Source organism: Larus michahellis, chromosome 8 (genome assembly GCF_964199755.1).
Source record: "Larus michahellis chromosome 8, bLarMic1.1, whole genome shotgun sequence".
Taxonomy (NCBI): Eukaryota; Metazoa; Chordata; class Aves; order Charadriiformes; family Laridae; genus Larus; species Larus michahellis.
The window spans coordinates 52,309,255-52,323,764 of NC_133903.1; the positions used below are offsets into that span (position 1 = coordinate 52,309,255).

The window sequence follows — 14,510 nt, forward strand, 5'->3', positions numbered from 1 at the left end:
CCAGGGAGCCGGAGTGATGGAGAACGGGGTGCTGCGAGACAAGTTAGAATCGCAAAGTGATTTAGGTTGGAAAAGGCCCTTAAGATCATCATTTCCTTGCCTCCGATATGCACCACGTCACACTGTCTTGTCTCAAGTTGCTTTTTCCTCCCTTCAATTTATGACTGAAGACTTGGGGTAATTTTTCCCCTCACTTTTTAAGGCGCAAGGCAGCTGGAACAGCCGGTCAGATGGAGCTTGCTACCAACCTTATCCCAGTTTTGGGACAAGGAAAAAAATAAAATAATTCTTAAGGGACTGGGGGTCAAAACCCCTCCAGGGAAAGGGATAAGCGGAGCAGCCTGTTGTCCCAGATCAGGCAGGGAGAAAGGCAGAGGCTGCTGATAGCCCGAGTGCTCCCATATGGGGACAGGCAAAGAGAAGATCCGAGAGAGCTTTCTGCTCCAAAGCATTACGCAGGAGCTAAACACCACTTTTGAAGCCTGCTGCAAAGCTAAAAAGAAAATCAGGCGGCAGGAATTGGTGCAAAGCAGTTTTAGGGTCTCCAGTGCATCTCCTGCCACTGTCCCCCCCGCCCCGGCCACCGGCGTTCCTGCTGCGTTGCCACAGACCGTTTCGTTTCTCGCTTGCTCCGTAACTGCTGGCTTTCCAGCAAAACGTGGAAAAAACCTGGCAAAGCAACACGTGGAAACAGGGTCAAGCCCTGGCAACTTTGGGCAGCCACTGCCAAAGTAAGTGCGGCGGGAACACGGGGAGGGGGCGAGCGCTCGCCCAGCTGGGCACGGCCCCCCGGGCTGGTCCCCTACCCTGAAGGATGCTCCAGGGCATGATCCTGTGAAAGAGGTAAAGGATGAGGCTTGGCTTCCAAAAAGGCCCTGGAGCACCATATCTAAAAAAAATAAAAAAATAAGAAAAAATATATACCTAGAAGGATAACCCGAATCTTGCTGAGAATTTGGAGAGAAACCACCACCGACTTAATAGGCACCTGCATCTTCACTGACTCCAGATGCCAGGCTTGAAAGCATCTCCGGTCTGACTTATCTGAAGGTGGAAATAAATAAATGCCGGAGCGATGGTTTCCAAACGCAGCTCAGAAAGTTTTGGAATGGCCGAGCCTCCTGTGAAGCGTCACCGGGGCAGCTCTGTATTGTAACGCAGCTGGGAGGAAACGGCCAAAATGTTTACTGAGAAGAAGAAAGTTTTAGTTTCTTCTCTTCTTCTTTACAGAAATCCAAAAGTTTTCCAAGAGAAAAAAAAAAAAAAAAAAAGGGGGGGGGGAACAGGAGGGAAGCAAGGAAAGAATTTAATATGCTGCCCCCAGCAGCCTGGAAAGCTTAGTAATTAAATTACAGAAAATGCTCACAGGGAGGGGAAATCCAGGGATGAAAAGGCAGGAGGGAGCAGCAGCAACTTATCTTTTCAGAGGGTAAAGGGATGGGGGAAACAGTGCTCACAGATAAATAAAAGTTTGTGTTTAATGTTTCGATTAGTGCCAGGCTGTTTCTTTGCTTGCTAGTCTGAGCTTACAGGAGATGGCGAGGGGGGACATAAACCTTGAAAGGAATCAGAAACCTTTCTCCCGATTTGTTTTTTAAAATTAATAATTTTAAAAGAACCAACCCTCAAACATAAATCACTATCCGGATCCTCCCCAAAAGGCTGGGTGCGGGTCCAGCCCCCGGCAGGAAGCACCTTGGCAGCCGCCCCCCCGGCCCCAGCCCCGGCGCAGGAAGGGTAGAGCCATTTCTCACCGACAAAAGAAAAACAAGTCCCAGCCCTTCGCTCCGGATCCCGGCGGGCAGAGGCTGCTCCACCTGCTCCGCTGGCGCATTTGGGAACCAGCCTTCACCCCCCGACGGAGCCGCGACGGCGCATCTTCCCTCTCCATCCGTGCAATATTTTGGCTCGCCCCAAACTCTCTCCAACGGAAACCACAACGAACAAAATCGCGCAGGTCCTCCCCAGGTTTAGCGGGATTCAGATTTAATCGCAGCCTCGGCTATATCCCAAAGCGGCACAGCTCAGCTGCCACCCCAGGAGTCTCCATCCCAAATAACACCGCAGGGGCTGAGAGGGGATCTTTCCACCATCAACTTATTCAGGCTCTTTTTTGTCAACCGACCCTTTATTTCTGACACTCATCGTGCCGTTATTGCTACCGAATGTGGGCGAGTGCCTTGGGAAAGGGGGACAGGGGATAAATCAGCTCCATCTCAAGCAAGGCTGAGGTTACTTACCACCAAATACAGCATGGTGTAGAGGGAGAAGGACGCGTGCCCAGAGAAGAAGGATTTCCTGCAAAACAAAGCAGGTGTTAAGAACCGGCCACCACGATCTTCAGTGTTATAATTTTACATGTAATACGGTGACTCGCCTGTGGCTACTGAGAGGGTGCCAAAGCAGAGGGACCCACAACCCCCGGTCTTTCATGTTATAAAACCCCTGTTATCCGCCCCGCTCGCCCGCGAGGCAGAAAGCAAACGGATGGGCAGGATGCTCGCATTGTTCGTCCCTTCCTGGTCTACTCGTGGGACAGCAGTTATTTCCAGGATAGCCCGATAACTCATCGTCTCGCCTCAAATAACCAGGAAACCGTAAAGAAATAAGAAGCGAGCAACTTCTCCGGTCGCTTAATTGCGGCACGTGAAATGTGCCCTCGGAAATGTCAGAAATTGAGCATCGGATGGATTTGATGGAGCTCAGAGAGGAGGCACCGGGAGCCCTGCCTGCATGGACCCTCCTTGGAGGAGAAGCCCTCTGCTCCGCCGCACGGGACGGCCCGAGCCGCTCACCGTGAGTTCGGCTTTAGGGTGAATTCCCACATTGAGCAACCGCTCGGGAAAACAATAGTGTAGGACTAAAGAGAAAGGAAAAGAAATCTTATTCAGCCAAGTCCCACAATTCCCAAGGGAAACTGCCCGTCGCTGGCAGACGGAGTGACAGAGAAAGCAGCGTTTGAATCATCTATTGCTGGCAGAGAAACCCCAAGACACAGTTTTGGTGGCGGCAAGCCATCGCTTTGACACCACGGGCTCTCACCTGGCTTCCTGCACCTTGCTGTCGCTTCCCCTGCAGGTGTAGTTTTGGATGTAAACTCCCTTCCCGCAGTTGATGGTGGAGAAATCCAAATCGCAAACTTCCAGGAAATGCGGCCGCAAGCGCCCGACGGACACTTTGGCAATGTCTGTGAAGGACTGGCTGATGGCGCAGCCGAAAACGAAGCAGCCCACCTGCTTGTAGAGAGCAGCCACGTAGGGGTTCTGGATAAAGGAGTGTGACTTCTCCTTCAGGTAGTGGATGCGGTAGAGCTCTCCCGTGATGATCTGTGGGGGAAATGCAACGGAGGGGTTAGAGAGTAGGAACGACGCTGTGCAAGACCAGCGATGGGTGGCAAATGCAGGGTTGAGACCAAGGAACCTGCTTCCACAGCAATGGGAGGAGAGCCCACAGCCCAGCATCTCTCCATCCTCCCTTCTCAGGAAGAGATCGCAGTGCTCAAAATGTTGCTTATGGAAAAAGTCCACTAACAGGATGAAAAAGGGAAGAAGGGAAGAAGGGAAGAAGGGAAGAAGGGAAGACGGGGAAGACGGGGAAGACGGGGAAGACGGGGAAGACGGGGAAGACGGGGAAGACGGGGAAGACGGGGAAGACGGGGAAGACGGGGAAGACGGGGAAGACGGGGAAGACGGGAAAAAAAAAGCTATATTTTGCTTTAGAATCATAGAATGTGTTGGGTTGGAAGGGACCTTTAAAGGCCATCTAGTCCAACCCCCCCGCAGTAAGCAGGGACAGCTTCAACTCGATCAGGTTGCTCAGAGCCTCATCAAGCCTGGCCTTGAAAAATTTAGCATGTTGGCATATCTTTACAGAAGTGAAATAGTGCCCTGGATCTATACCGGAGTAGTGGGGGAAAAAAATAAATTAACATAAAACAGATAAAGAATTTGTGTGTGTTTGGGAGGAGAGGCCAGAACCAGTACCCTCTTATCAAACTGATTTTGGAGGAAAACAAACGAACTGCCTGCTTATCTTCTTCTCTAAAAGAAAAAAACAACACACGAACACAGCAGAGGAACGCTCAGAAAGCCCCAAACTTTCCAGATTCTGGCCCAAAATTTGCCACCACCCTACCCAGTTCAAGCTGCTCAAAGCCTCCGTAAACACCAGCTATTTCTGGGCATTTCAAGGGGTCTTGCCATTGCGTGGCAGCAAATTATGTATGTCTTGTGCCGGGGGTGCTGGGGTTTGACAATGTCGCCATAAATCACCGTCAGGGAGCCGAGAACCCGGCTTCTCATAATCCCGACTCTTAAAAGGCGGGTTAATGAAAATCAGGCTGTGAAATGAAGTCCAAATATCTCACCTTTCCCAAAGAGGCAAAGGCTTAAATTGTTCGCCGTCACGTTACACACCTTGGTTTTGAGCTCCAGATTTACAGCTTTAGGATTTTATTCATTACTCTCAATGTTTTTATACCCGAGTAATAAATCGAGGCGGGTTTGGGGGTTGGTTTTTTTTTCAGCCGCCCCCTCGTCCCTGCCCCTCTCTAGTCACAAGGGCTGTGATATGTAAAATTAACTGTCAGGAAAAATGCCTTCATGTTAATCCTTTTCTGGAGCAGCCAGCAATATTCCTCCCGGCGTGGCAGCCTGCCAGCGGCCTGCAGGAGACAAGGCTCCCCTGCCTACCTTTTTTAAAAGCTTGGCACAACCTTTGGAAACTAATAAACTGGAAAAGTATGGCAATTAGACTAAGAGGAGATGAAGCTGTATCATTGTTTGAACTCTCTCGTACCGTGGCTTGAAAAAACAAAGGTTGACCCAAGGCAGCTGGAATTGCAGCTAGGCAGGCTTTATCAAAGAGATACAACTATAAAAATAAAAAATAAAGGCCAAGCGCTCTGCTATCATGCACAGAAATACTTTGGGTGGCTGCACCGTCACTCAGGGTTCACACGTCACTGCTGAGATTTACTCTTGGAAGTCTGGTCGTGACCAAGAGACGTCCAGGGAGCTGCAGCTAACCGGCTCCAGCATCATTTTAATCCTCTCAAACTCCAAAGACTATGGTTTATCTCCCTTTTGGACCGCCTTCCAGCACAAGCTGGCAGCCAGGAAATCAACTGGCATGAGAACAGCAGAGCGTGGTTGGAGCACCTCCTGCTCCTCTGGCAGGAGGCAACTCCAGGGTGTCCCAGATGGTCACGGGGGATCCTGCACGAGGGCAAAGCCACCACCTGCAACTCCAAAAGCCTGAATTTGGAAGAGGTGGAGCCACAAGGCTGAAAACTCATGGCTTTTGCAGAGGGGAGACAGGCCGAATTAAGGATGACATCTGATACTGGCGGATGTGCCCTTACTCCAAACTCGCAAACAAATCCACGTAAACCCGAGGCTCTTGGCCTGGGAAAGGCATGTGACCGTTTTAAACAGGGACCAACAAAAGTCTGGGGATTAATATTTTTCTCTCACCATTGGTGGTCTGGGTAATTGCACACATGTAGCAGATTGTAAATTGGAGACTTCATTCCCTCACTAACACGCTGCTGGGCAGCCATGAACCCTCGCCGCTTCGTTAAAGCCATGGCTCAACCTTAATGAGAAGCTAAAACTCGGGTAAACTTGGGTTTTTTGGCAGTACTGTCCCAGATAAAGCAGGACGGTGAAAAACTAATGCAGCACAGATGTGCACGAGCTGAAAGGACATCCTGAAAAAAAAAACAAACAAGCAAACAGCAAGTCTTTAAAGACATTAAGATTTAAAGATATTAAGGCCTTGCACGTCTGGTGAGCCATCCATGTGGGACATGTCCATACCTACACGGTGGGCACAGCTCCCGGGGGACTGCCACACGCATGTACCAAAGATGGTCACTAGAGAAGTCAACATCAAACTTTTCTGTCTGTGGACGCCTTTTGCAGGCGTTTGGTTGTCCTGCCCATTTTATCATTATCATAAAGTATCACCAGCGATCCAATTAGCCTGTAATTGCTTTTAGAGCTTTTCTAATCGCTTATGTCTCTTGTGTAACGTTCTCTGCGTCTAATCACATTGCAGCGCATCACCTTCAACTGTAAACCAACCACCTAACCTGGCCACGTAACTCAGATCATCTAGGAAATCAATTTTCTTAGGTATTTTTCATAGGCTTTCAAGACCCGTTGGGTGCGAGGACACAGGACACCACAGCAGCAGTACCCGTACGAGGCTCAGGAAGAGGAAAGTGTCACCTCCCCCTGTCCACACTGGGGACCATCAACACGCTTCTGTGCCCCTGCCCCAGATGATCAAATTAACTGTCTTGCAGCAGGAAGAGCAGTCAGGAGAGATGCGAGAGCGCACAGCCCAGGGGCACGAACCTCTCCAGGGTCACCTGCACAGAAATTTGCCTAAAGTCCGTAAATATATAGGCATTAAAGCCAAATGCATATCCTCTCACATCCTGACCGAAGCAAAGTTTTTCGCCTCTGCCGTTTACTTAACAAGCACTCTGGGTGTCCTCAAGCCATTTAAAACATGACCTGGACCTTTTACCCTGGGCTAGATTGCCCGTGACACCACGTAAGGCAAGGGCGTGAAATTTTGGCCACGCCATCCAAACCGCCAGCTCCCTGGAAGTCCTCATAACCGCCGTCCTGCCTTCCGAAGGCAAACCTTGGGAGCGAAAGGAGCGGAGTCAGTGCTTTGTGGATTCGGAAGGAATTCCTATTATGCTACAGTAATTCTGGTATCTGGGTTACATCTGAAAAAAAAAGAGGTCAGGCTGACTTGAATTTTCCATGCACGCTGCCATAGTAAAGAAATCTGTTGCTGCAATTCCTCGTTAGCCATTTGTTTCACTCGACAGCAAATAACCCAGCTTTTGAATTTACCTTATTAAGTTACATTTGTTGTGGGCACAGCGAAACCAGGGCGGAAACATCTAATTCTTTGGGGATTTTCTTTCTCTTTTAATTGACCTGCTATTTCGTGGTAGAGAGCTGATGGATCACATCGGCAGCCGATTATGTTTCCAGTTTCTGTTCCAACTCCTGTATTTGCCACCGCCTCATTACCGATCAGAAGCCCACTCCGCATGGAGCCGGCGTGCCGATAGCTCAGGCAGTAATGTGAAAATGAGAGGCTTTTTCATTTCATTTTTATGGCTTTTCCACACTCGGGGGTTATTCACCTGCAGGGTAAAAATTCTGCCGCGTTTATAGAACTGGGGGTCTGGCACCTTTCGGGCTTATTTTGAGGAGGGAGCCGGGGAGAGGAACAAGGCAGTTTTGGGGACCTGCTTTGCTAAAGCGAGTATACGTGGTCAGGACATGATGGAGAGATGAGGAAACGATGGAGATATTCACAGCAGGAAGCAGCAAGGCTGGGGACGGGGTATAACCAAAGCAGGCACCATGCCATGCTAAAATACCTATTGCCCGTGACATTGCTCCTTCGAGGAAAGATGAAAGCCAAGAGGGGAACAAGTACTCCTGACCTCTCCATCTCCATCCCTTCCAGCTGAAGGACCAAGCGGAAGGCAGAACCTCTGGGAAAGCACCTGAGCTGTGCTGCCAGCAGGTGAGAAGGAAAACGTAGGTACTTTTCATAGGGGAATTTCATCTTCAGCTGGGAGTGTGTAACCAACAGCCAGAAGAAGCTCTTGCCTTCTGCCCCAGCACCAGATACGTGCTGGCATAAGGAGGTTCAGCTCCATGGGCTGGATTCAGCTTTTTGGCCGACGTATAAAGCTCTCGCCGTGCAATTGTTTCCTAGCACAGCTCTAGGAAAGCTGGCAGGAAAAGAGAAATGAGGCGGCATTGGGAAGGTGGTGCATTAGCTACTTTTTACAGTGAGAACTCCGGGAATAAGCTCCCCATGGAAGATTTTAATTGTCTTTTTAACACGGCTGCAATATACAATCTCTTAAAAACCTAATACTAACCTGTGAAACTTTTCCAGGCAGTGGTTAGCTGAAAAGATGTATCCTTTTTTTAAAAAAACCTTATAAAATAGGCAAATACCAAGAGTTATTTGAATAGGGACAAACCATGCCAAGTCCTTATTGACACTCAAGTCTTTTTGCTTCTGCTCTAAACTCACACCAGAGGATGAAAAAGCTCTTGTGGAGCTCACAGACTTGCCCAAACAGCTTTGGGCCTGTTTACGGGCTTCAAGAGTAATCTCATTCCTCTCATTACAAGCTTTCATTTGCAAATGTTTACTGCTCCACACTCACGCGGAAGTCAGGTAATCGCAGAGGAGATGTGCACCGCGGTAGATAGCATGGACATACCAGCAAGACAGCGTTAAACCGCCAATGCTGATGGGATGTCAGTGCCGTCGGCTAAAGAGGTGACAAAAAGCCACCAGGGATGCTCAAGGGACAGGAGAGGAGGTTTCGGAGGTGGTACTTACAGCGAGGATGGCGATGAGGATGCCCGCAGCACACAGCACTGCGTCATTGATCGTCTCCATCGTCTTCAGCGGGTACCTGATGCTGTCGTCGTCGCAGTAGAAGCCCCGCTGGTAGGGCTGGATTGTGCTCGTTTCGATGATAAGGAAGGGCAACCCAGCTAGAAAGAAGGGGAGACAATAACCAAACCCATCAGCAATACAGGCAAATACAAATAACCCACCAAAAGAAGGGAGACCCAACTAGAAACCCCCTCACCAACCACCCAGCACTGTTCCCGAATGCTTTTCTTTTCATATTGCTATCTTTCCAAAGGGAATAGCATTGGGATTTGTTTTTCCAAGTCGCTCTTGCGGGAAAAAAAAGCATCTCCTCTGTTATGGTTATCAGATGTCTGCGCTGCCTGGTTTCAGTTAAGCCTTGTGCATTGCAAATATTAACTTACAGGAACGGACCCCTAAAGCAATCCCTCCGCAAAAAGCCACGAAAATGAATCTGGCACTTTTCTCCAGGGAGGGCCCGATGCTCTGCCGAGTGCCCCACGGCTGGGCAGCCCGGAGCTGTGCAAACAAACACGGGAGGATCGAGTATCAGCACAGCTTCTCCTACCTGGTCAGCCCAGCTCCACTCCATCCCCATTACTTTTAAGCCTCCGAGGCCTTCCTTGGTTGCCTCCTCTCTCTATTTACAAGGTATGTGTATGTTTGTACCTACTAATGCCATAAGACTACGTGCTTTGAGCAGCTGTGGGACACTCATCCTTGACCCATCCATGCAAGGGGAAGCTGAGCACGCACCCCACCAGCCCATCCACAAGAGCTGCTGAACTCCCATCAGAGCCTGGTCACCTTCAACCACATTAAAGCCACGTCAAATCTGTTTTTAAACGCTCTTTGTGAACGTTCTGTGCAGGAGATCTGTGTCTGCACAGCTCGGCTGGACCTTTGCACCAGGCATGGAGCAGACGTGCTCCAAACCACAGGGTGATGGGTTGGGACACACGCTATGGAGGGGACACCTAGAAATTGCCACATGTGTGTAACTCCATATTCTTCTATGTATTTCAGAGAAATACAGCATTGCCTCAAACCTGGATGGAGAGACCTGGGGTATTTCTTAGCCACAACTTTACCTTGGGAGGACACCCTCCTTCACTTTGCCTCAGTTTCCCCATTCACCTTTGCTATCAAGCCCATCACGGAGAGGAGCAGCACATCCCTACCAGAACAGGCCCCAAATTCCCTGAAACCCGCGTTCAGGGTAAATCACAAACCACAAGGTAGAGGAAACCCTCCTCCCACTTGCAGAGCGAAACCCAGGTAAGGGGAAAACAAACGCGCAGCGGTTCAAGCTGTCCTTGGGCCAAGAAAACTGATCTCGCACCCAGATCCTACAGAAAGCACAAAGGAATATTTGTCGACCACTAACTTGCTTAAGTATCTGTGGGTTTGTTTGCACAGCGAGAAGTCTAAGACATCAGAGGGTTTTTTCCCTCTAAAATTACAAAAATAAAATAAAATAAAAAAAATAAAGTGCTGCTGGGTTTGACCGAAATTTGCCCATGGTACATGGACATGACAATCTGCTAGATGCGATTAGCAAAGGTACCATCCAGGGAGTTAAAAAGCGTCATCAAAATAACATTCCCCATCTCCACGTGAACCACCTTCTCTATTTCACTTAGCACGACCCATTTTGGCTCCTCTTCCCATATGTTAATAGGTTTGCCTAATCCAGGACTATCAGGGGGTTTTGTTAGTCTTAAGAAATAGGAAAATCTCCATCATCTGTCAGCAGGGACAATCACACGCAGGCCCGAAGCCTCTCAGGTACCCAAGGGCGGCCAGGGCCACCGCTCAGGACCCTTTTCAGATCCTCTCTAAAAAAACTCCGGAAATGGGTTACTCGCAAGCGTTGGGCCCCACGGTGCTTGGCAAGGCAGGATGGTTTCCACTGCATGTGTGAACCAGCGAGGAAAGGTTTCAGAACCGGCCGCCCAGCTCAGATTCGGTAAATAAAAATCGGACATCTCGTGTGAATCCAGTCGATCTTCATTCCGCTATTTAACCATTTTGATGCCTAGCCAGCTTTGGCCCCAAAACACACATCTGATGCCAGCACTCCAGTATTAATAGGCCACTTAAAAAAAAAAAAAAAAAAAAATCCTTAAGTTTCCCAATGAAAAATTGCAGGAGAAGAGCTAACGTTGCCTGGCGCGATCCAATTTCACATGCACTTGAAGCAGCGGCGTAACAGTTGAACTCGGGGAGTAGACATGCCACGGTTACGTGGCTTATTGTTATTTCTCCAGTTCCTCCTGTTAATAGCTTTCACATGACAGGTCTGTAAAACACATGTTCCCACAGACAATAAAATACATCTGAAAGCTAAAACTGGCCTAAAAAAAAAAAAAACCCTAAAAAAAGAGAAAGACAATAGTGTTCCTATATACTATGTGAACCCAGGAATAACAAAGATTTGTTTTCCCTTCATTCATTGAACAGCATGGGGTAGTATTTCCGCGTTTCAATTATATGTACGCTTGCCACAGCTATAATAAGAGCATAACTGACCTATATGGTATACATTTTCTTAAAGTGCGCGTACGCAGAGTTTAGAAAATCCAATGGTTTTGTTTTCTCTCCTACAAACTTGTGGTTTAGCGGGATATTGCCAATCAAGTCTTGACATTTTTCCAGCAAAACAGTAACCTCAGATTCCCTTTTTTCCCCCCCTTCCTTTTTTTTTTTTTTTTTTTTTTTTTTTAACATGAGAAACATAAACACACTCTCCATAGCTGAACGGATATTACTTAGAAGACACAACATGCCTTTGATTTCGAGGGCTGGGTGAGAGGCTGCTCTTTCAGCTGTAATTACTCAAGGAAAAGAAGATCCCAGCCCATGGCGAATGGTAAATCACGCTCAAGAAGGTTCTTCTTCCACCAGGTTATTTCTTGGAGGACGGGTTGTCTAAGTGACTAGGTCACCACCCACCACTTTTTTTGGCAAGGGGGTTCCAGCACGGAGAAGCCTGTAGCGGTGCCAAAAGGCAGCCAGAGAATGGCTTTTGCAGAAAAACACTACAGAGGGAAGTCTGGAAGAAGACAGAAGGTTAAATGCGGAGGGAGATGCCATTGGGATCCCTCAGCAAAACACCACAGAGACATTATTCACGCTAGGAGATCTGCCGGAGGCAAAGGTATCCAGAAGCAGGGCTCCAGCCCACACACCCTTGGAAATGGAAGGCAAGGAGCGTAGGGTTGTACCATGAAGATGGTACCTCCGGCCTCATCGCCTCTTCTGCCCCAGTCTGCCTCTCCGATTCAGCATTTTAGTAGGAAATTCAGCTTGTGCCCTAATTTGCATCTCCAAATTCAACAGCTGAACCCCATGCAGGTGCTAAGTTTTTTTGCCCTCCACCGCATCCCATCCCTACCCACGGCATTACAAAACTATTGAGAATAGAAGAGGTATATTGCAGAAAACAGCAACGAGTAGTCACTTGCACTGAAGTGAGCGACAGACGTACACGGCAGGCAAAAAAATTATACTGATTTTGGGGCATGGTCAGTCTTCTCCAAAAACGGAGATATTTGACCATTCTCTCTGTGGCTACGCCTCACCTACGTGTACAGATCTACCGCAAAATCTTAAGTAACACCATAGAAGGACCTCACGTCCTCCTTAACGCTGGTATCTCCGTGCTGCGAAATTACACGGGAACCTGTGGACCATACCCTAAGGCGCGGAGGCAACCCTGGCACATCCGTACAGGGCCGTGCAACCAGAGAAATGCCGTTATCCCCAGCTCACAGACGGAGGAAACTAAAGAACAGAACAAAGGGATTTGCTTATTCCAATGCAAAAAAGGTAAACGGAGCCAAGATTATCTTATGAATTGTAATATCCTCCACAAGGTGAGGGAAAGGTGTTTTTTTGTTGTTTTTTTTTTTCTTATATAAAGGGGATTTTTTGCTTTCATAACAGAACAAGGAAATCCCAACCACATGCTTTTATCTACACTATGCTGCAGGAGATCAAACAGGGCTCCAAACCATGAGCATAACAGAAAGCTCTTGGGGACTGATCCTGCCCCATCCAAACAGGCTCGGCCCCGCTCTCCGAGCGGCACGGAGCAGGTGTGGACACTAAGGAATTGTGCGAGACACAGCGGGACACCATGGAGCTGGACACTGAAAAATGATGTTGCTTTTGTTGGGAGGAAGTCCAAGTGACTCGGTGACCTGTAGCCGCTGGTGTCCTACACTAAGATATCTCAGCGCAGGGTTTAAATTTATTTGTCTTTCTATTTAATAAAGCCAATCAAGTTTGGAAATCTAGCACCAAGGTAAAAATATTCCTTTCCTTGGTTAGCATCTTTATGAAGCGGCAATTAATAGGCAATAATCCTGGGAAGGCTGGCAGCATGAAAGCTAAAACCCCACCACCAAGCCTAAACAAAAACCCTTGCAAAACCCTCTCTGACCAGCTTGAAATGTGCATAAAATAAATCAAAGGCGGAAGAAAAAAAGGGCTCTGTGTTGGGTACAGCACTTTGAATCTCCGAGTCTTTGAAAAGCTAATGCTTGTGCGGATTTAATGGGGGGGGGGGGGGACGGGGGGGACGGCGGGAATAAAATAATAATTTAAAACAGGGGATAAGCTTTCGTTGGCCACCCATCGGAAAAGCCATGGAGGGAGCGGGAGGGGCAGAGGTGTTTCTGCAGTGACCCACCCATGCAGCGCTCATCTTCTCAGCCCAACCTTCACCTTTGCACTAAATTAAACACCACCTCGGTCTCTTTTTTTTTTTTTTTTCTTCCCCCCCCCCCCCTTTTTAATGTTTGGTTTTGATGGAGGTTGAGGTTTTTTTCCCCACTGAATCTTTCTTCTTTCAGCCCTGCAGGTCAGTGCGATGTTGCTGGCTATCTCAACAAAGCAATGGTAATTTCTAGCAAGCGCTTCGGCTTTTGGCTGCCAATGTCCAGGCCCTGGGCGTGTTTAAAAGGTTTCGGTAGATTAGACATCTATCTTAATAAGTGAAAAAGATCATAAAATAATTTGGCAGGGCTGAGCAGGGCATCTAACTCCTCATTCAAGACACACTCCGTAAATATTTGGGTACCTACAAGTGGTGGGCTTTCTATTTGAAGTACTTAGTAGCTGATCTTGGGTACACATAAACCTTATTTGGTTTACAACATTTGTACATGTTTTAAAAGGCACAAAAACTAGATTAGCCTACAGCAGGCTTTTATTTGGGCTTTAAAAGTGGGCTTCACAACTTTTAGAGAAGAAACGCAGCACTGCAGATCAGCCTTGGCAGCGGCTGCAAGAGTGAACAACTCTTGAAGCTACTTGATGTTATATACACACATAGATAACATTTAATAACACAAAGAATGGAAGTATTTCCATATTTCCATCATATCAGGCATATGCTGACAATCACAACAGGGCCTGATTCCGCACCAGCAACACCAAAAATAGGTAGGGGGAGGAGGGGGAGGAACTTGGGCAACCAAAAAAAATAATCTCAAGGGATCTGATCCGCAGCCCAGCGGTAGCCAAACCCATTATGTTTGGATTTTCAAAGGTCTTGAAAGCGTCAGTGTTGTGCCTCCTTCCCAATGGTTTCTGACTGAATCTGGATACTCGTTGTCCATATAGTCACAAGAGACAACTAGGCTAACATCAGAAATACAAGGTACCTTCAACTCTGCATTTTATTACCTGCTCACTCTTGATGGTTCTTCCCTTTGGTTCCAGCAGTCCAGAAGGCTGCTCTGTGCATCTGCCTGTATTTTGGCAACACATCTAATGTCTGTGTTTGCAAAATACATTCCCATTCAACTCTATTACAGTTCCACTACTCCCAGCTACACAGACGCATAGGGATAGACAATTCTCTAAACACACAAACAAACCCTAGACTTTACTGTAGAACAGGTACCTGCTTTAGAGCCCTAAAGAATCTATAAACAAGGATCAGCATATATTGCATTTCTCCAATTTGACCTGTTCAGAAAAGTTCTAGGACAAAATGGGTTAATTTCCACAAAACCCAAGATATTAGTTCATTTTCTACTTCTGTAGGTTCTTCCATATAA

At 47.8% G+C, this 14,510-nt stretch overlaps 1 protein-coding gene across 1 annotated transcript in view; it reads right to left on the bottom strand.

Moving 5' to 3' along the window:
• The window catches only part of PLPP3 (phospholipid phosphatase 3), a 47,253-nt gene that overhangs the window by 12,731 nt on the left and 20,012 nt on the right, over window positions 1–14,510 (bottom strand). Inside the window, exons 2-4 of the mRNA XM_074596849.1 lie at window positions 8,401–8,558; window positions 3,043–3,326; window positions 2,241–2,298 (exon numbers count right to left, since the gene is read on the bottom strand). Coding sequence (XP_074452950.1) covers window positions 2,241–2,298; window positions 3,043–3,326; window positions 8,401–8,558 — 500 coding nt within the window. The remainder of the gene's footprint in view (window positions 1–2,240; window positions 2,299–3,042; window positions 3,327–8,400; window positions 8,559–14,510) is intronic.